The sequence below is a fragment of the Pseudoliparis swirei genome, chromosome 18 (genome assembly GCF_029220125.1).
Source record: "Pseudoliparis swirei isolate HS2019 ecotype Mariana Trench chromosome 18, NWPU_hadal_v1, whole genome shotgun sequence".
In the NCBI taxonomy this organism is placed as follows: Eukaryota; Metazoa; Chordata; class Actinopteri; order Perciformes; family Liparidae; genus Pseudoliparis; species Pseudoliparis swirei.
The window spans coordinates 11597245-11617268 of NC_079405.1; the positions used below are offsets into that span (position 1 = coordinate 11597245).

The 20024-nt window shown below is 45.7% G+C and overlaps 1 protein-coding gene and 1 long non-coding RNA gene across 3 annotated transcripts in view; one reads left to right on the forward strand and one right to left on the reverse strand.

The window, feature by feature from the left end:
* Window positions 1-20024, forward strand: part of syn2b (synapsin IIb) — a 96558-nt gene that overhangs the window by 37871 nt on the left and 38663 nt on the right. For both annotated transcript variants that reach the window (XM_056436880.1, XM_056436881.1), the window contains exon 2: window positions 19845-19902. In XM_056436880.1, coding sequence (XP_056292855.1) covers window positions 19845-19902 — 58 coding nt within the window. The remainder of the gene's footprint in view (window positions 1-19844; window positions 19903-20024) is intronic.
* On the reverse strand, window positions 1113-2062 carry LOC130208028 (uncharacterized). Its single transcript, XR_008834352.1, has 2 exons — window positions 1980-2062; window positions 1113-1889 (listed from the first exon to the last, which is right to left on the reverse strand). It is a non-coding gene; the product is annotated as an uncharacterized LOC130208028 (long non-coding RNA).

A 20024-nucleotide genomic window follows, 5' to 3' on the forward strand; every position in this document is an offset into this window, starting at 1 on the left:
ATTTTTAAAATGTGCTCAGTTAGATTTCCGATTGTGTAGAAGAACTTGTGACCCCTTTTCACCATGACCTAGATCAGGGGTGGGCAAACTTTTTGACCTGCGGGCCACATTCGGTTCTAAAATGTGACAGAGGGGCCGGGCCAGGAGCATTTGGACACGCAATGTAATTTATTAAACCTGGAGATTGCATCTGTTTTTTATACATTTCAATTTAAGGTGCAAAGTTAAAGTAATCAACATTTACTGGAAAGAGATCAATGGAATCACTTTCAACATTCAAAACAAATTACCCAACGAAATACTCAAGCTCAATAATTTCTAATGGTTTTAAACCCCACAAAATAATGGACGGATTGTCCTGAGAGATAGACTGTATTAAATATCCTGCCTGCAGCAGAAACTAGAAAGGGGTCTTTAAAGTGAGGGCGATGTGCGGCGTCATCTGGTCAGCATGTGTATGAACCCGTCACAAACAGACTGACTCGATAAAATATGACCCTAAAGCTCACAATTGAAGTTCGATTTTTAAAAATTATTCATATCTCTTCTGAAAACACATCTTTACTCATGTGGATGAACTGTTTTGGTGTTTGAAATTGGTTTACCAAAGGTCATAGGTTCACAAAAGCAGTGAAATATCTGAATACAATGCTAGATACATGTAATGGCACCTGTCCATCCTGGAGAGGGATCCTCCTCTGTTGTTCCTGATCCGATGTGAGGTCAAAGGTCAGGGATGTCTATATGCACAGATTGTAAAGCACTCCCAGACAAATTTGTAATTTGTGAAATTGGGCTCTACAAATAAACTGAATTGAATAAATGAGGAAAACCAAATTTTGTATTAACGTTTTTTTAGTAAAAATGATGTGGTCTGTCACACATTCACCAAAATGATAAAGATGGGACTGAGAAATGACTTCATATTGCAGATAGTTTCATGGGGTGTGTGCAAATAAAAAATGACCATTACATTTATTTATTTTTGAAATATGTATTGTACATAAAAAACAAAAAAAATTCTACATCATATACATGTTGTGAAATAGTGAAGAGAGAGTTGTGATGGGGCACCTCGCGCTCGATGTAAAATCAGGACTGGATACGATGAATCAAGTTTAACAGTATTTAATGGCAAGGAGTATAAACGAAAGGTTAACAAATAATCCAAAGCTCACGATCGTGGGTTCCGTGATGATGCAAGGCTCCGCAGGTACAATGCTCCACGGAGAAACAAGTGTTGCTGCCTAACCGGCATCAGGACGAAAGAGAACGAGTCTCCCAATGCATCGTGTGTTAGTAAAACATCAGCCAATCACCTATTCTCACAGGTTAGTCCCACCCTTAACACCTTCTCGTTGGTTCAAAGTCTCACTAGAACAATGAGGGGTCGAATGTCATGATCCCCCGGTCAAAATGTCATTCCCGGTCAAGTATTTTCACAATAAAAGTCCCGTCCACCATTTTGTCAGCATTAGTCACCTTCACGGGCTTCAACCGGCTCCAACAGTTCTAAAATAATACTAAACTAACATTCACTCCATGCACATACATAACATTACTTCTTGCCATCGACATATGCATAGAGTAGACATTACCCCTATGCTTCATAACACATTAACAACAATATCAATATTCTCCCTAATATTTCCCGTTATAATATCTTTCTATATGTATTAATTTAAAGCATAAGACCTCTGTACATGTGCAATATCAAAATAAACTATTACAACCTAACAATAGAAAACAGAACACAACTATTGACTATTTACAATATGGCTTCACTATAATAACATCATGTCATCGTGTCACGAGACCTCTCTGCTGGCCGGGCAGGTGGAGCTGCAGGTGGAGCTGCAGGTGGAGCTGCAGGCTCTGGTGAAGCCTCTCTGTAAAATACAAGACTAGTCAGCACCGCGCACAAGTTACGGACACCGGGACGGACACCGTGACACGTAACGTGTAGTAAAGACTCGTACCCGGTCCAAGTGGCTCTCTTCTGGCTGCGTGTTCCTCCTCATGGCTCTGCAGCTCCTCCAGGCTCCGCGCTGCTCGCCAAAAACACTGCGGCTGTTTCTAGATGAGCCTCACCTGTGTGGTGGGCGGGTCCTTTGTGATTTACTGAGTGTTCATTGGTTGTTTTTTCGCAAAATGTTGACAGACAAACGGATTGACAAATCATGGTGAAGGGTTTTGTGTGACGAGTACTTTCCGCGCCAACGCACACCGGAAGTAAACAAAGTCGCGATTTGGACAAGTTCGGCGGGCCGGATTAAAAAGCCTAACGGGCCGGATGTGGCCCGCGGGCCGTAGTTTGCCCATGTCTGACCTAGATACATCCAAATCCATTGCTGTGACATTCTCACACACACACACACACACACACACACACACACACACACAATCTATACCTATGCTGGGCTATGGAGGAGGGTCATCCTGTGCGGCATCTAAATAATTCAAGCGATTCCCCTCAGTGTGGAATACGTGAACAAATACCACTGATTTAAAGCTTTGTGTGCTGCAGGTGTTCGGTCACCGCAGCCAATCAGAGCGCAGGGTATTCTGGATGATTCTTTGTTCTTCCCACGTCATGTGCACAAAGTCACTCACAGACACTAAAGGACAAACGTCTGACGTCGATTCTCTACTTGGAGAGAATAAATTGCGGTTCTCTTAACTACCGCTGTGTCATCGGGTAGCCGGCTTGTCTCACACTCTGTCAGGACCATTTAGAAACGTGTATTATCAACAGTCGAGCGATATGTAAATAAGCCTGCCTGGTAGTGAAATAAACTACTTTTCATTTAATTATATCCGTCTAGTTTTGTTCCTGTTACCTTTTACTTACAACCTTAACAGTATCTTGTGTTTTTTGGGCCTTTTCGTGCTGATGAATCAGTTGATCAATAACATGCAATAACAATAACACCAATAATAGTTTACTGGTTTAACTCCAGCCAGCCCTTTTGAGTATGCAGCATGCTCAGCTTGCCTCTCTTCCTGTTGTTCTTTTTTGTTGTTGTCATTTATTACTAAATTACTGATTTTCTTTTACTGATTAATAAAAGTTTTAAGTTTCTGGCCATAACTCAGCAATTTCAGAGCAGGTGTTTTCCACCTAAAACACCTCCAGGTACTTAAATACAATTTTGAGGTATTTGTACTTGCCATTTTTGTACTTTCAGACATAAATATTGATTTATTACATTTATTTGGGAAATTATTTTGCGAGTTACTCCACAGGTTCACATTATTAATTCAAAATATAATCAACAAATATAATATGAGATATTAGAATATGCTACACAGCAGCATATATATTTAATAAAATGTCCCCCATCTTTTCTAGCTGCCCATTAGTGATACTTACATTAATTAATCAATGATTAGAATACAATAATATAATACATAGTATTCTGAAATGGGACACTTTGCATAATGAGTTATTTTACTTTAGTTTTTTTTAATGAATATATGTTTGTACTTTTACTTAAGCAAATGGGAAACTTTAAAAGTATTTCTAAACTGCAGTACCGCTATACTTCTTCTACAGCCGTCTATGACATTAAAAAACGTGGATGCCTTGAAGAACGTACACCAGTAGCATGCAGCCAGGAAGTGTCCGCAGAGACTGAGCTGTTGGCCCAAAGCCTGCGCTGTCCTCTGCCCCCCGGTTATTCCTCCCACTGTATTCTCATGTTCACACTGGTGCTGAAAGGACTGCTCCAACTCTTTTGCGCTCTTTCACCCCGATAGTCTCACCCTTAGAGTATTGTTTCAATAAGAAGGCCTGGAAGTGTATAGTCTCGCCTTGACGGAGCCATGTGCCAGAAAAGGAGGACGGCCATTTTTATTCCTCCGACTGTCCGTCAGTACCTTCGGTCCATTCCCATGATTGTGATTATCTCAGGAACACTTGGAGGGAATTTCTATCTGAACTCAAGGATGAGCTGTCTAGAATTTGGTGGTCAGAGGTCAATGTGACATCACAAAACACAAGTTTGGCCATAACTCAAGAATTCAGATCAAAATCATCAATATCACACAAATAACCAATAAGATAAGATTCTGAAATTAGATTTTATGCAGCTATGGATGTAAATTGTAAAGTAACTGGTAGGCGGACGGATACGACTAAGAGGTCATTCTAGTTTGTATGTTTTTGAAAAAGCCTTCTGAGTCATGTGAACGCTTCAAATCAATCAGACTCAAAAGTGCCCTTGGTTATTACAGTGCCAGTTCTGTTTTTATCAAGTCAGTTTGAAATGACTCTGCAAATGCTGCTGCACTTTATTGCTTCAATTCTTCAATTTGGCCGTTGACTCTTCGCATATCGATAGACAACCATGTCAACATCCTGTTTCCAGAGTGTTATCCATCAATCAATCAATCATGTGGATAGGCCCTTACAGGTCAGTGCCTTTTAAAGTGCTTCACAGATGATAAGACAAAAATAAGACAAGTACAAGCGTGGACAAAGAAAACAGTTTAAAAAAATGTAAATTAATTAACTTGAGACTAATAGATGTTGGAGAAAAAAATTATAAAATGTAATAAAACAGAATTAAAAGATATAATAGCAGCAGCAGTAGCAGTAGAATTAAAACATCATGAACTATTGATGTGACGGTGTATTCTCTACCTCTTTAAAACTCTGTAGCAACACAACCTGCTTTGTCTATCAATCTTTAAAAAGCCATTACAATGCAGCCGCTTGTTGCGTAATGGTTGATTGTTTAGCACACATTCATTCATTTGTTTTTGCCTTGAATTGATCAAGATCACCACAGCCGGGATATGGGCGTAACAAATGATGCACTCACAAAGAAGGGATTTACTTCAGGTGTGGTGTGAGAGAGAGGGACCGGGAAAGTCAACTGTCATAATGTGATATGTATCATGCTTTTAATGTTTTTCTCAACTCACTGATTACCGGTGCTATATTCTTATTAACTGTGACTCACTATATGAACAAACCAAGTTAATTTATTTTAAATCAAAAATGTGATATTGTCATTATAATGCAGAAATGGTTATGAGGCAATGCCTGGCAGTACCACACACAAACAAAGTCCACACTGTGGCTATTGTACATTATCTGTATTAAGTTAACTTTTTGTATTCTAGCTCCATAATGTGCAATACTTTGTGTATCCTCCTCTCTTTCTCTTCCTTTCCGTCTGCATTGATTTGAAAAGCTTAATTTTACCAGGCTGTGTGGCTGTCTCAGACTCATGGACTCCACAGATCAATAATGAAAATAGAATCAAAGCAAATTACCCTGAGTGAGTGAACAGAGGTCAGCTGTTGATTCCAGCTCAGCATGGAGCCATTGATCTGGTTGTTTGCAGTCAGTGGCAGCTTAGTTAATAACTCTTTAAACCGGCAGTACAGCTTTTACTAAGTGACCTGTCCATCTAATTGGACCCTAAGATCCATGATGTAATCTCACGATGCAGCTTTTACAGGTAAAACATTGAGGTTCACAGAATCATTATTACTATATGTGTTGTGTTCAGGAACAAAACGTGGACCCAAAAGCAGCACTCTCAATCAAGTTCAAGTTAAAATAAAAAAGGTTTATTTATCCAGGAAAACAATGTGACAAAGACCAAGCAGTAGTCACAGACTAAATACACCGGGGAACGAGACACAGGTGGAACCAATGAGGGCGGGGCTAGCAATCACACAGGAGGAAACAATCAGGGGCAGGGCAGACAATCACAGGGACAGGAAGTGCAGGGAAACAGAGGGGGACTTCAAAATAAGACAGGAAACAAGACTCAAAAACTCTGGATCATGACTAGATAACTATTATGCACGTTAGGATTTCTCATCCTGAAACCATCTCCATTCCTTGGATGTGTCTCATGAATTAAAGAGATTTAACTTTGTCTTAATATTTGTCTCTCAGGCAATTTGCACTCTGTTACAGTGATAGAGAGATCAACATCGTAACAATTCTAATAATAATTCTACAAATGATAATTTGTATTAGTACGACCAGGCATTTAATTTAAATTTAAATTAATTACAGAGAAAACATTTCACATATTCTTTTATTTCTGTTGCTTTACATAACATACTTTACATGTTGTACCACACACTTATACGTTAACAAAACATGTGAGTTATATAGTAGTAAGCAGTAGCGGGCCGTGCATTTTCTACCTAGGCCTTCAATGCCGTCTTACGACAGCTGAACAACCTAATGTAAGATTAGTTCACCATGTATTTATGTATGTACATGTGTATATATCAGAGAACCCCTCACCCCCCACCCATCACCCCCACCCCCCGGTGCTTGAGCCTGCTCTATCCCCCCCAGTCTACGAGTATCCAGGGTACACATCCTGGTTACCATATTCTGGTCCCCAGGACTCTCCCAGATCCTCAAGTAGACCTCAGAACAGTGCTCGAGTCTGCTCTCTATATACACACTCTGGTTCAGTGCTCCGTGATGTCACTAGCGACGTCACAGCACAGAACCAGATCGCTGCGTTGTGAGAGCCAATCAGCGCTGAGCTGCTCCGCTGTTGGATCTAATTGGCTGCTGCTGCTCTGGTGGCGCTGGATACGGAAGTCATTCACACCGGGGCGCTAGCTGTTACGACGTGTGTGGCATTTCCACAAGAAGTATAACGTAGAAAAAGTGGTTAATTATTCCGTGGCGGAAAATATTTTTCCACGGAGCAAAGTAACGGAGATAAGCCACGCCCCCTCAACGACGCGTATTAAACCACAAACAGTCGGGCTAGTCAACTCACGCGAGTAAGCGCTGTCAGTTCTGTTTGTGACAGGGTTCACACACATGCTGACCAGTGGATCTCCAGGACCTTTCCAGGACTTTAAACCAAATTACCATGATTAAACATTTTGTGTATACATGAAAAAGTGAGAAGATATATATATATATAAGTAATATTAAAGTAATTGTTGTTGGTTAATTTACTTTTTTTCTCAAGTCTTATTATAAAATGCTAGTGGGTGCTAGACATTGAATCCAGGGAACTCGAGGGGTGACCTGTCAGATCTGATTCATTGCTTATAATGTCATAAAGTAAGCCATCATTTTGCCTAGCAGTCTGAACTGAGATCTATAATGTTAAATGTTTATGTGATACAGTCTGATGGATCCTATGCTGATCTAACAAGATTGTTTTGTCTTTAATAGTTTGAACACTGAGCAGGAGCAGATTAGACGTAACGGACCGATGGATTTCCTGTTTCAGATTATGTGAAGCACTGTGCTCTGCAGGTCGATGTAATGACCCTGAAATGTATGGTAAAGCTGAAATCAGTATTTGAACATTGAGAACGGTTTTCATCAGGTAATTCCTTTCACTTTTACGACGCCAACTTTATGAAGCAATAAAATGTGTTTACGGCTTGTTGTGCTCCCCCGTCCCGTTGGCCAAATAAGTGAGAATTGAAGCCGTAAAGCATAAATGCATTCTGGAAATTTTTGTTTTTTTCACCCCAGAAAATGTTATATAAAAGCTTTCTTTAATGTTTTTTGTTACTGACAAGCATGTGCGTCCCATAGCAGATGTCGCTCAGGCATTCATTTGAAGTTATGTTTGCACATTGTGTGTTGTGCCATGCGGCAGCTGCATTATGCTGCCTAATGGAATGTAATAAAGGAGGCTACGTCAGCAGCCTCATGATAATTGTCCATTACTGCACTCGGATAACATCCCATGTCTTTGTGTACTATTTTGCATTGTGCATTTGCATATATTAAACATATGCTGAATGATGAGCAACGTGGCAATGTGATTCGAGACTTTAAAATGCATTCCTCTGAATCACTGCAAAGTAGCTTTTCAATTAAAGCTGCAGAGAATAATGGCGTTCTGTCAGTCAGAGAGTATGATGTGTTTTAGTGTGTGCTGTTTGTTTTTCATAAAAATGGTTGGGCTTCATCATGGCAACGTTGCAGTCTGTTCCAGCAGCTGCCCATTCTGAGAAAAAAACACACACAGACATTAACAGAATTGCACCTTTCAGCAGGACAGAATAAATAAATATATCTGTTCTTTTAAGTTCATAAATGTTGCTGGCGTGGCTATTGATGGTGGAATCATACCCTCACAGTGTTTCTCTCACAGATGGTCTGGTCCTAATGAACCACACATGAGCCAGATGCCTCTGTGCTGCTCCACACAAGGTCCTGTGTGGTGCCATAGAAGGAATCTTGCATGTATGTATTACGGATGACAGAGACAGGGATCATGAGGGCACATGGAACTTGATTTAACGTCATATTATGGTACATAAAGAGGTGCATATACTGGCATACTGTTTGGAGGGGAAACAGGATTTGAAGGAGGATCCATGGAGGGTTTGGGGACCTGTTGAAGAAGACATTACATCTCATTAACTATTATACAATGTAGCCGGACCGGAACATGAACAAAAACCTAAAGACAAGTGAAAGAAAGATTCTAGAAGGTCAGGCGCTGTAATGTTATCTCTGTCTTTATTATCAGCGAGGACTTCAGAAACATATAACCTTGGCTAATGGTTATTGCTTTATTTAGCGTGAGTGTATGGGATGGTGACTGCACTGCAAACCATTGGCGATCCAGTTTCAGTATTGTGTAAAATGAGGCGTCCTGAGCGTTTTGTGTGTTGGCTGGCAGCCTGTGCCTCTCTGCTTGATTCTCCCTGTCGGTCTGTCTTTGTCTGTCTGCTCTCCATCTGGTAGCTCTATGTGTGTGTGTGTGTGTTTTTGTATATGTATGTATCTATATAAATGTATGTATATATATGAATGTATATATTATATATATTAGGGCTGGGCATGTTAAGTTTCAAGTTTCAAGTTTTTTTATTGTCACATCCCCTTTTATACAAGTATAATCGGTTTGTGAAATTCTTATGTGCAAAACACCCGACAGCAGTAGCAGACTAAAAAAAGAATAAGAATGAGAATAAACTATACAATATCCACACACAAAAAGAAGAAAGTATTAACAATATATATATAAAACAATGTAATAGAATATACATCATGACAATATATATATATAAAACAATGTAATAAAATATACACTTTTTTGAGACAATATATATATATATATGTATATACATACAATATATATATACAATATATATATATATAAACAATGTAATAAAATATACACCATGGCCATAGATATTCACAGAATATGTTCTGGTGTATAGTGTTAATGAGGGTCTCAGTCCTTGTTCAGCAGCCTGATGGCCTGACTGAAGAAGCTGTCCCTCAGTCTGTTTGTGCGGCACTTGATACTGCGGTATCGCCTGCCTGACGGTAGAAGGGTGAACAGTTTGTGGCCGGGTGGTTATTGTCTTTCATCATCCGTTTGGCCCTGGCCACGCACCGCTTGGTGTATATGTCCTGGTTGGAGGAAGCTCACCTCCAACGATGTACTGTGCCGACCGCACCACCCTCTGTAGTGCCCTACGCTCCAGGGCGGTGCAGTTCCCGTACCAGACGGTGATGCAACCTGTCAGAACACTCTCGATGGTACTGGTGTAGAATGTTCTGAGGATGCGGGGGGCCATGTTGAATTTCCTCAGTCGCCTAAGGAAATACAGGCGTTGTTGGGCCCTTTTCACCACGTGAGTGGTGTGCGTGGTCCATGTGAGGTCCTCGGAGATGTGCACGCCGAGGAACTTGAAGCTGCTGACCCTCTCTACTGCAACTCCGTCTATGGAGATGGGGGTGTGCTCTCCTCTCCGCTTCCTGTAGTCCACGATCAGCTCCTTGGTCTTCTTGACGTTGAGGACGAGGCTGTTCTCCTGGCACCACTGTACCAGTGATCCAACCTCCTCCCTGTAGGCTGTCTCGTCGTCGCCGGTGATCAGCCCCAACACTGTTGTGTCGTCAGCAAACTTGATGATGACGTTGGAGCTGTGCATGGCCGTGCAGTCGTGGGTGTACAGGAGTAGAGGAGGGCTCAACACGCATCCCTGAGGGGCTCCCGTGTTGAGGGTCAGCGGCTCTGAGGTGGTACTGCCCATCCTCACCACCTGGCGGCAGCCCGACAGGAAGTCCAGTATCCATCTGCACATGGTAGAGTGCAGGCCTAGACCTCTGAGCTTGGTGTCGAGCTTGGCGGGAACAATAGTGTTGAACGCTGAGCTGTAGTCCACAACCAGCATTCGCACACAACAGTTCCTCCCCTCCAGGTGAGAAAGGGCGGTGTGAAGTGCCATGGCAATTGCGTCGTCGGTGGATCTGTTTTGACGATATGCAAATTGCCATGGGTCCAGCGTGGCAGGCAACATGGAACGCATCAATTAATTAACGCAGACAATTATTTTATCGCGCGTTAACGCAGGTTTTATTATTTATTTTATTATTGTAAAAGTTTGTTGCTCACAGGCTTTTATTTTGTAAAAGTCTGCTACTGATTGCTGCGGAACCGGAAAAGAAAGTCATTCGCGGTTTAACAAACATGGAGAAGAGTACGGAGATTTTAAATGGCCATTTTCATTTTAAAGTTTTTAAAGACGGCGGAGTTGACAGAAACAAAGTCATATGTAACCACTGCCAAGATGAATTGTCTTATCACCGGAGTACTTCCAGTCTTAAATATCATTTAAATGCTCAACACACCGTTGATGCCAGCGAATCATACAACCAAACACACAGTGGAGCGAGGCTTCGGCAGACTACGCTAGCTGCAGGGAGGAGTATAAAATAAATAAAATAAAATAAATAAATAAATATACACATTTATTAATCCCCAAGGGGAAATTAGTTCTCTGCATTTAACCCATCCTTAGTTATTAAGGAGCAGTGGGCTGCGGTGAAGTGCCCAGGAAGCAACTGGGGGTTCAGTGCCTTGCTCAAGGACACTTCAACTTGCAACTAATGGGGAGAGCGGGGATCGAACCCACAACCTTGCGGTTGCAGGACGGCCCTCTTACCCCACTGAGCTACAGCCGCCCCAAAAAGTATAGATAAACCAAGGCAAGAGAAGCTAACCAATGCCATAGCGAAGTGGATAGCTACAGACTTGCAGGCCGATTAGTATTGTGGAAGACGTCGGTCTGAGAAACATTTTGAGACTCTCAACAAATGACGGCAGGTATGAGACGCCTTCAAGACACACCATCACACGGAGAATACACGAGTTGTATGAAAAGGAGAGGACTGCAAAAGCGACAGCTTTACAACGTGCACCCGCTGTTGCTCTCACTGGGGACTACTGGACATCACTCGGTAACCACAATTACCTCGGAGTTACTGTGCATTATATTGATGAGAAGTGGGCGCTGCATTCACATGCCCTGACTGATGAAAACAGAGGAGAGACATTATGCTGAAACATGCGCGGGACACTTTACTGAAGTTGCACAGCAGTGGAATGTGTCAAATAAAGTCACCACACTTAGCACAGATAGTGCATGAAATATAATCGCTGCTGCGAGACAACTGCCTTTTGATCATGTCCCCTGCTTCGCGCACAGCTTCCAGCGTTCTGTCACAGTGTCTCTGCATAACAGGCGTTTGACAATGTCCTGACAGATTTTATTGGCACTTTAGTTCATTTGGCAGTACATTTAAAATAAGTGTCAAGTTCTAGGAATTGATAAACTGCACTGAAAGTGTTTTCTGGTGTCTCACTCTAACAGGGACAACAAATGTTATGGCACTTTCATTCATATGGCAGAACATTTAAAATAGAAGTGCGCTATACACTACTTTTGAATTAATTATTGGATTTTGCGTATACAAATGCGATTAATCGTGATTAATCAGGGAAATCATGCGATTAATCGCGATTAAAAATTGTAATCGTTGCCCAGCCCTAATATATTGTAACGGACTGAGGGAAATGTTATGTTATAAATGTTATGTTCAGGATGTTAGTGAACGTCTCATGAGCTGGTAGCTGTGAGGCGTGTCTGTGATTGGAGAGCGAGTGATGTTGTTGTGTGGTGTTGTGTTACGACTCGTTCGGAGCAGAGCTATGACCCGGAGCAGACGTGAAGCTGGTTGGGAGGTTTTCACGGCGTTTTGCTGTCGTTTTGGCGTAGGCTACGGCCAACAGTAGCCTGTTCTATGTTCCCTGAATAAACACCCTATAAACCATCTACGCCTCGTAGCGTTCCTGACCCAGGGTCGCTACATTTGGTGTCAGAAGTAAAACTTTCGCTATCATCAACATCGCCACGCAAGTTAGCAGCAGAGAAGCTAAGTGGCTAACGCTCGTCAACGGTGAGAAACATGACGTCGGGGAGCCGTCTCAGGATTAAACGGGAAGGAGAAAGTGACGAACGAGAATGGGACGGCGCAGCCGAGGCCTGGCAGACGACGGAGCACCGAGAGCGGGTAAAAGAAATGACCGCTAGGATGGCTGCGGAGGCTGGCTTTGGCCACTCGGGCCGCGCCGGTGAGGGAAATGGCGGCCGTAGAGGAATAACTGCGGCCGCAGGAAGGGACATGACTGAGCCCACTGAGACACGGAGAGAAGCTATTCCGTCCACAATAAAGACCCCCAGATATGACGGTAAATCCAACTGGGAAGCTTTTCATGCACAATTTGAACTATTAGCCCATGCCAGTAAATGGTCCACTGAAGTAAAAGCTCTCCAGTTAGCGATGTGCCTCACGGGTGATGCTTTATCAAGCCTGCTGCTGCTGAGTCCTGATGATAGGAGTCATTATGATGCACTAATTGGGGCTCTCAAGTGACGATTTGGACAATGCTCTGCCACTAGCCTGCTCCGCTCTGAACTATGCAGCAGACAGCGACGGCCAGAGGAGCCGCTGAGGGAGCTCGCTAATGACATTGAGGGGCTTGTTCACCGCACCTACTCCCACATGCCCCCGTCCATCCAGAGTGAGCTAGCTCGGGACCATTTCCTCCAGGCCCTGCTGCCAGCTGACCTGCGCATCCAGACACTCCTCGCTCACCCTGGGTCGCTCCAGGAGGCTTTGGAGTCAGCAACGGAGAGAGAGATGCTGTGTGCTGGCGCCATGGGTAAAGTGGTTGAAAAAGCACCAAAAGGGAGCGCTGCTTGTGAGACGGAGAGGGAGTTGGCGCAGCCTGCCTGGGTGGGGGAGCTAACCCAGCTAGTGAGGGCTGCCACTTTGAGAGATGAGAGGCAAGACAAGCCACGACCAAGAGTCTGCTGGGGGTGTGGCCAGCCTGGCCACCTGGTCCGACACTGCCCCCGTTCCACCGCGAACAAGGGAAACGAGCCGGGGACCGCATAATCGGGACGATGCGGACCCCTGGCACTCTGTCCCAGCCCCCTCTAATTAACGAAGCTACGCAACCGTCCGACCAAATAGGGGCAACCAGACCACCGGAGGATTTTGATGGTCAGCTAGAGCGACTCGTGGTGCTGGGTCGAACATGGATAGGAGACTGTTGGTATGCAATGCTCACCATTGGAGGGACATGCTGCTCTGCACTGGTAGACACAGGTGCGTCAGCAACCCTGGTGAGGCCCGATGTGGTGACAAATGGAACTGATATTTTTCCCACTATAGTGAAACTGCAGTCAGTTACTGGGGAGCGAACTCCCATGGTTGGGGAAGCAATAGTGACTCTGGGCCTGGGGAAAAAGTCTATCCGCTGCCCGGTGTGGGTTGCTAACCTGGAGGACTGTATACTGGGACTGGATGTTCTCGGGGCATTGGACTGTGTCATCAACACAAAGAGAGGAACTCTCACGTTCCCTGATGGTCATGTCATCCAGATGTGGTGCCAGCCACCCCAGCCTGGCTGTGTTGCGACCCACACCGTTGCCACACTGACGGCTGAGACAACAAATTATGCTGCCCCTAGCTGCATCCCTTCAAATGAGCTATCCACACTGCCCTCCACCCTGCCAGCTGCTGAGTTGCACCCACCCCCAGCCTCTGTCCGGCCAGCTACAAGTCCACACACACAGGTGACAAACGCCTCTCCACCTGACGACAGTGAAAGAGTCTTGGCAGTGCGGGAGGTCTGGCAGGCAAACTGTGGTGGTCTGACTCCTAGCGAACAAGATCTGTTGTGGCAGCTGCTTCTTGAGTTCAAGGACTGTTTTTCAATGTCGGAGGACGATGTGGGCCGCACAGATCTCATCCAGCATTACATCGAAACAGGAGATGCACGGCCGATTAGGATGAGACCTCGACGCCTCCCACTGGCCAGGCAGGCTGCGGCAGACAAAGCCCTGCAAGAGATGCAGCCAGCGGGAATCATCGAGCCTTCCACCAGCCCCTGGGCCTCGGCGATCGTCATGGTCCCCAAAAAGCAGAAGGAGGCGTGGCGTTTCTGTGTGGACTTTAGGCCCCTCAACAAAGTGACAAAAAAGGACTCCTGCCCCCTTCCATGCATCGACGGGGCCCTCGACACGGTGGCAGGGTCAGCCTGGTACTCCTCTTTGGACCTGCGGAGCGGGTATTGGCAGGTCCCTCTCAGCCCTGAAGCTAGGGCCAAAACTGCCTTCATCACAAATGGGGGCTTGTGGCAGTTTAAAGTCCTTCCGTTTGGCCTCTGCAATGCTCCTGCCACGTTCGAGAGGCTAATGGACAGGGTACTTGCTGGTATCCCTCGGCAGGAGTGTGTTGTGTACCTGGACGACATACTGGTGCATGGTGACTCCTTCCAGGTGGCTCTCGAGGCCCTGAGGCGGGTGCTGGAGAGAGTGGCAGCAGCAGGTCTAAAGCTGCACCTACAGAAATGCTCCTTCATGCAACGGGAGGTCACATTTCTGGGGCACAAGCTTGGGGGCGGCGGTGTCGGCACCATGGATGATAAAGTGCAGACGGTGAAGGATTGGCCTACCCCCAACACTGTGCAGGACCTGAAAAGCTTCCTGGGCCTGGCCTCCTACTATAGAAAGTTTGTGAGGGTATTTTCCTGCATAGCTGTACCACTGTTCCGCCTACTGCAAAAAGGGGTGGTGTTTGATTGGACAGAGGAGTGCCATGCAGCTTTCACTTCACTGCAGAGAGCCCTTGTGGAGGCCCCAGTCCTCTCACCGCCTGACCCCACCCTGCCTTTTATCCTCGACACGGACGCCAGTAATGCAGGCGCAGGTGCTGTGCTGGCCCAAGTGACTCCTGAAGGAGAGAGAGTGGTGGCGTATCACAGCAGACAGTTTAACAAGGCTGAACGCCGCTACTGTGTCACGAGACGGGAGCTGCTTGCTATGGTTTGTGCCATCCGACATTTCAGATATTACCTTGGGGGCCTCCACTTCACAGTCCGGACCGACCACTCTGCCTTACAGTGGCTCATGTCTTTTAAGGAGCCAGAAGGCCAGCTGGCACGCTGGATTGAGGAGCTCCAGGCGTATGATTTCACTGTGGTCCACAGACCGGGGGCACGCCACGGAAATGCTGATGCGCTTTCACGCCGGCCTTGCAGCGCTGATGGCTGCAACTACTGTGAGAAAAGAGGCGCAGGAAGAAGAGCGGCTGCAACCTGATGTGAAATGTGCTGCCGTGGGACCGGTGGGCACGCCAGCAGGCCATGGACTGACAGCTGTGGACGCAGCAGAGTGGGGGTGCAAACAGGAAGAGGATGTCGACATAAGGCCAGTGCTCGCTTGGGTGGGATCCCAACAGCGACCACCTTGGGGAGAGGTTACCATGTGTTCTCGAGCCACAAAGGGACTCTGGTCAATTTTTCAAGCCCTGCGACTGCGTGATGGTGTACTGCAGAGGGGGTGGAAAGAGCCGGCGACTGGAGAGACACAGTGGCAAGTGGTGGTGCCCAGGGCTCTGAGAGAGACAGTGCTCCGGGCAATGCATGGAGCTCCGGGATCTGGTCACTTCGGCGTTACGAAGACCCTCCGTCGCCTCCGCCAGGGGTTCTACTGGGGCCAACATAGGCGGGATGTGGAGGACTACTGCCGCCGCTGCGACAGCTGCACAGCGAAGAAAGGCCCTGCAGACAGATCTCATGCCCAGCTCCAGCAGTTTCCGGCTGGGTGTCCCATGGAGAGGGTGGGGATTGATGTTCTTGGACCGTTTCCTCACTCAGAGAGGGGCAACCGTTACATCCTCACTGCCATGGACTATTTTACTAAGTGGCCCGAAGCTTACTGCATGCCGAACCAGGAGGCGGAGACGATTGTGGATGCTCTGGTGGGGGGAATGTTCAGCAGATTTGGGGCCCCTGAAGTCATCCACACAGATCAGGGCATAAACTTTGAGTCCCGTGTCTTCGCCGCCATGTGTGACAAACTGGGACCCCACAAGACCCGCACAACACCCCTCCATCCACAGAGCGATGGGCTGGTCGAGAGATTCAACCGCACGCTGGCACAACAGCTGGCCATAGTGGCAGCTAAACATCAATGCGACTGGGACGACCACGTGCCTCTTGTGCTGATGGCTTACAGGTCTGCGTTGCAGGACTCCACTTCCTGCTCTCCTGCCCTTCTCATGCTCGGCAGAGAAATCCGGACGCCAGGGGAGATGATGATGGGGAAACCTCCCGACGCCCCTGCGGGTCCCCCGGGGCTCGACTATGCTCGGAAACTCCAGGACCGCTTGGAGTCGGCCCACGAGTTTGCCAGGAACCAGATGCGCAGTGCGGGCGTAAGGCAAAAGAGGAACTACGATGTGCACGTCAGAGGATGACATTTTGAAGTCGGAGAGCTGGTCTGGGTGTATAGCCCTCAGAGGAAGAAGGGCAGGTGCCCAAAGCTCGATAGTGAGTGGGTGGGGCCCTGCCGAGTCCTGGAGAGACTTGGAGAGGTGGTGTACAGGGTCCAACTGCCACCACGAGGAAGGAAAGCCGCTCTGCATAGAGACAGGCTGGCCCCCTACCGGGGCACATTCACCCCACCAGGACAAGAGCCTGGGGCACGGGGAACCCTGGACTCAGCCCAGACTACCCCCCAAACCCTTCCCAATGGGCCCAGCCTTTCGCCCGCCCCTTCACAGACTCTTAGTGTCCCTGGCCCCGCCCCTCCCTTCCCATCCCCTGCCCTTGGTCCCAGCGTCCCCTCAACCCCTTTTCCTTCTCCCCAGCGCCGACTTTGTTTGCCCCCTCGGGGGCGAGGGACTTTGTGGGGGGAGGGTAGTGTAACGGACTGAGGGAAATGTTATGTTATAAATGTTATGTTCAGGATGTAAGTGAACGTCTCATGAGCTGGTAGCTGTGAGGCGTGTCTGTGATTGGAGAGCGAGTGATGTTGTTGTGTTGTGTTACGACTCGTTCGGAGCAGAGCTATGACCCGGAGCAGACGTGAAGCTGGTTGGGAGGCTTTCACGGCGTTTTGCTGTCGTTTTGGCGTAGGCTATGGCCAACAGTAGCCTGTTCTATGTTCCCTGAATAAACACCCTATAAACCATCTACGCCTCGTAGCGTTCCTGACCCAGGGTCACTACAATATATATATATATATATATAATATATGTATGTACATATATACTTATATGTATATATACAAACATACATATATGTATACATATATATATATATACATTAGGGCTGTCAGCGTTAACGCCTTAATCTATGCGATTAATTTGGCCGCGTTAACGCACTAAAATATTTTAACGCAACTTTGTTTACTTCCGGTGTTCGTTGAAGTTTTTACACTCCTCTGAGTGTCAAACCGCGGCAGTGCGGTTTTACACTGTTTCCGTTTTAAAAACAATTATTTCTCCGCGAAAATAAGGAGCAGAAATCAGTTTAAACTCGTGGATGAATCAGTCGGGTTTCCTCCTGCGCTCCTTCCTCCCGTCTCCCCCTCTGATACACAGAGGAACGGCGAGGCGACATGTCGGGTTCTTCAACGTGATTTATCAATCCGTTTGTCTGTCAACATTTTGCGAAAAAAACAACCAATGAACACTCAGAAAATCACAAAGGACCTCCCACCTCACAGGTAAGGCTCATTAGCAACCTGTCAGTCAGAGAACCAGAGAACACGGCACGAGGACAACTGTGCTTCATTATATAGAGCAGGCCTCTTCAACTAGCGGCCCGCGGGCCGCATGCGGCCCGCTTGAGTTTAACTCTGGCCCGCGCGACTCTCACTAGCACCCCCCGTCCGTCCCCCCGTCAACAATCCTTCTCGGCTCGCGCGCGCCTCTCACTAGCACCCCCCCCCCCGTCAACAATCCTTCTCGGCTCGCGCGCCTCTCACTAGCACCCCCCCCGTCAACAACTCATCAATATTCTGTGCGGCCCTCACACCCCCTGTGATTTTCTTATTTGGCCCACTTGCTACTGAAGTTGAATAGCCCTGATATAGAGAGCTGAGATTGTTCTGGAATTGTTGATGTATAACACGTGGGGGGTATGTGTCATATGCAAAAGCCTTTAAAAGGTGAATTTACATTTTTTTGTAAAATGGAGAAAATGTCCCCAGACTCCAGAGGGTGAACGTGACATATTTGAATATCAGTCAGTTTACCAAGGCCACTGGTTCTGCTGTTGTCCAATGTTAAAGATGACAGGACCAATGGGGTCTCAAATATACTTCTTTTTATTTACTAATCTGGATGTTTCACTGAAGAAACAATTCATCATCCACAATATTAAATACCTCGCTGGCACTTTATAGGTAGGAGCCTCTTTGAAAACACAGCTCTGTGTGAAGATGTGTCTTTAAAAAGAAGAAAAAATAACTTTTAATCGCGATTAATGAATTTCAAAATGTGCGATTAATTAGTTAATTTTTTTAAATCGATTGACAGCCCAATATACATGCATACATTCATAAACACATACAATGTTCCCCGCCTGGTGGTGAGTTGGATCCGAGCCGGCTAGAAAGACCTGGCAAGTTCAAATTGTGAGCGTGTGGCGGAGGAAGAGAAGAAGAAGGAGGCCTTTGTTTGTGTCTGTTAACCTCTATCAATAATGTCAGGTGAAAATCTCACCCGATGATGTGTCTGTTCAAAAAAACAGAAAACCAGGGATTGGATCAGGGAGACACGCTCACCTTCGATGATGTCAGTGGGCAGCCTGAAACCACACAATAGCCGTTTATCAATTCCAAGTACCTGAGTACAGACTTGTGTACTTTTGAAGTTTGGTCTTGGGAGTCCAGACTCCAAGGGACGGGAGGACGGAGGACGGTCTTTGTGATTGGAACAGCAACTGACCTGATGACGTCACCACATCAGATGTTCTTGCTCATGCGTTACTCCAATTATTCAGTGTAAAGTATTTTTACAGTCAAACAAAATATAACAACCCTGTTTTTTCATTATCCTTTAAATATAATAATTTTATTTTATATATATATATATATATATATATATATATATATATATATCAATGAGATTCAAAAAAGGGGTGGGGGGTTCTGTGAGATTCACAAAAGGGGTGGGGGGACATATATATAGACATATATATAAATATATACTTACAAATATATATATATATATATATGTGTGTGTGTGTGTACAGGATGTCCTCTTGAGAGTACAACACTGACATTGTCAGTTTGCTCGGTGTGTGTGTGTGTGTGTGTGTGTGTGTGTGTGTGTGTGTGTGTGTGTGTGTGTGGGTGTAATTCTACATCACTCTTGAGCAAGTGGCATCCAAGATACTAAATCAACATTAGACAACGCTGGTATTGGATACATTCATCATTCAAATGTCAAGACGACATTTAATATTGCAGTGGATTTCTAATCTGTGTTTGATGTTCGCTGCCATTGAGATGATATTACCTGCAGTTGTTGTACGTCCACACAGTGTTCAAAGAGCTAATTAGAGTAAACATTGTTCTATAGCTGAGAAAGTTTGGCCATGAAAAAGGGTTAAAGGAAGCATCCATTTTCTCCCTCATTTGTTCCACAGGGTGCGTTGTGTCCACTAGAGGGCAGCATTGAGTAGACAACGGCCAACTTAATGTCTTCTCTTCTCTTCCAGGGCCAAAGTGTTTCGTGGAAAGAAGGTCTTTGGAGACTTTGACATCAAAGTGGAGCAGGTATGGTATTCACTTTGTAGACTTATGATGCTGCAGAATAATTAAGTTATGGTTGTTTTCATTTAAGAGGGAGCTAAAAAAAGATGAAAGTGAATTGACACCGCGTTCACATTTGATATGGA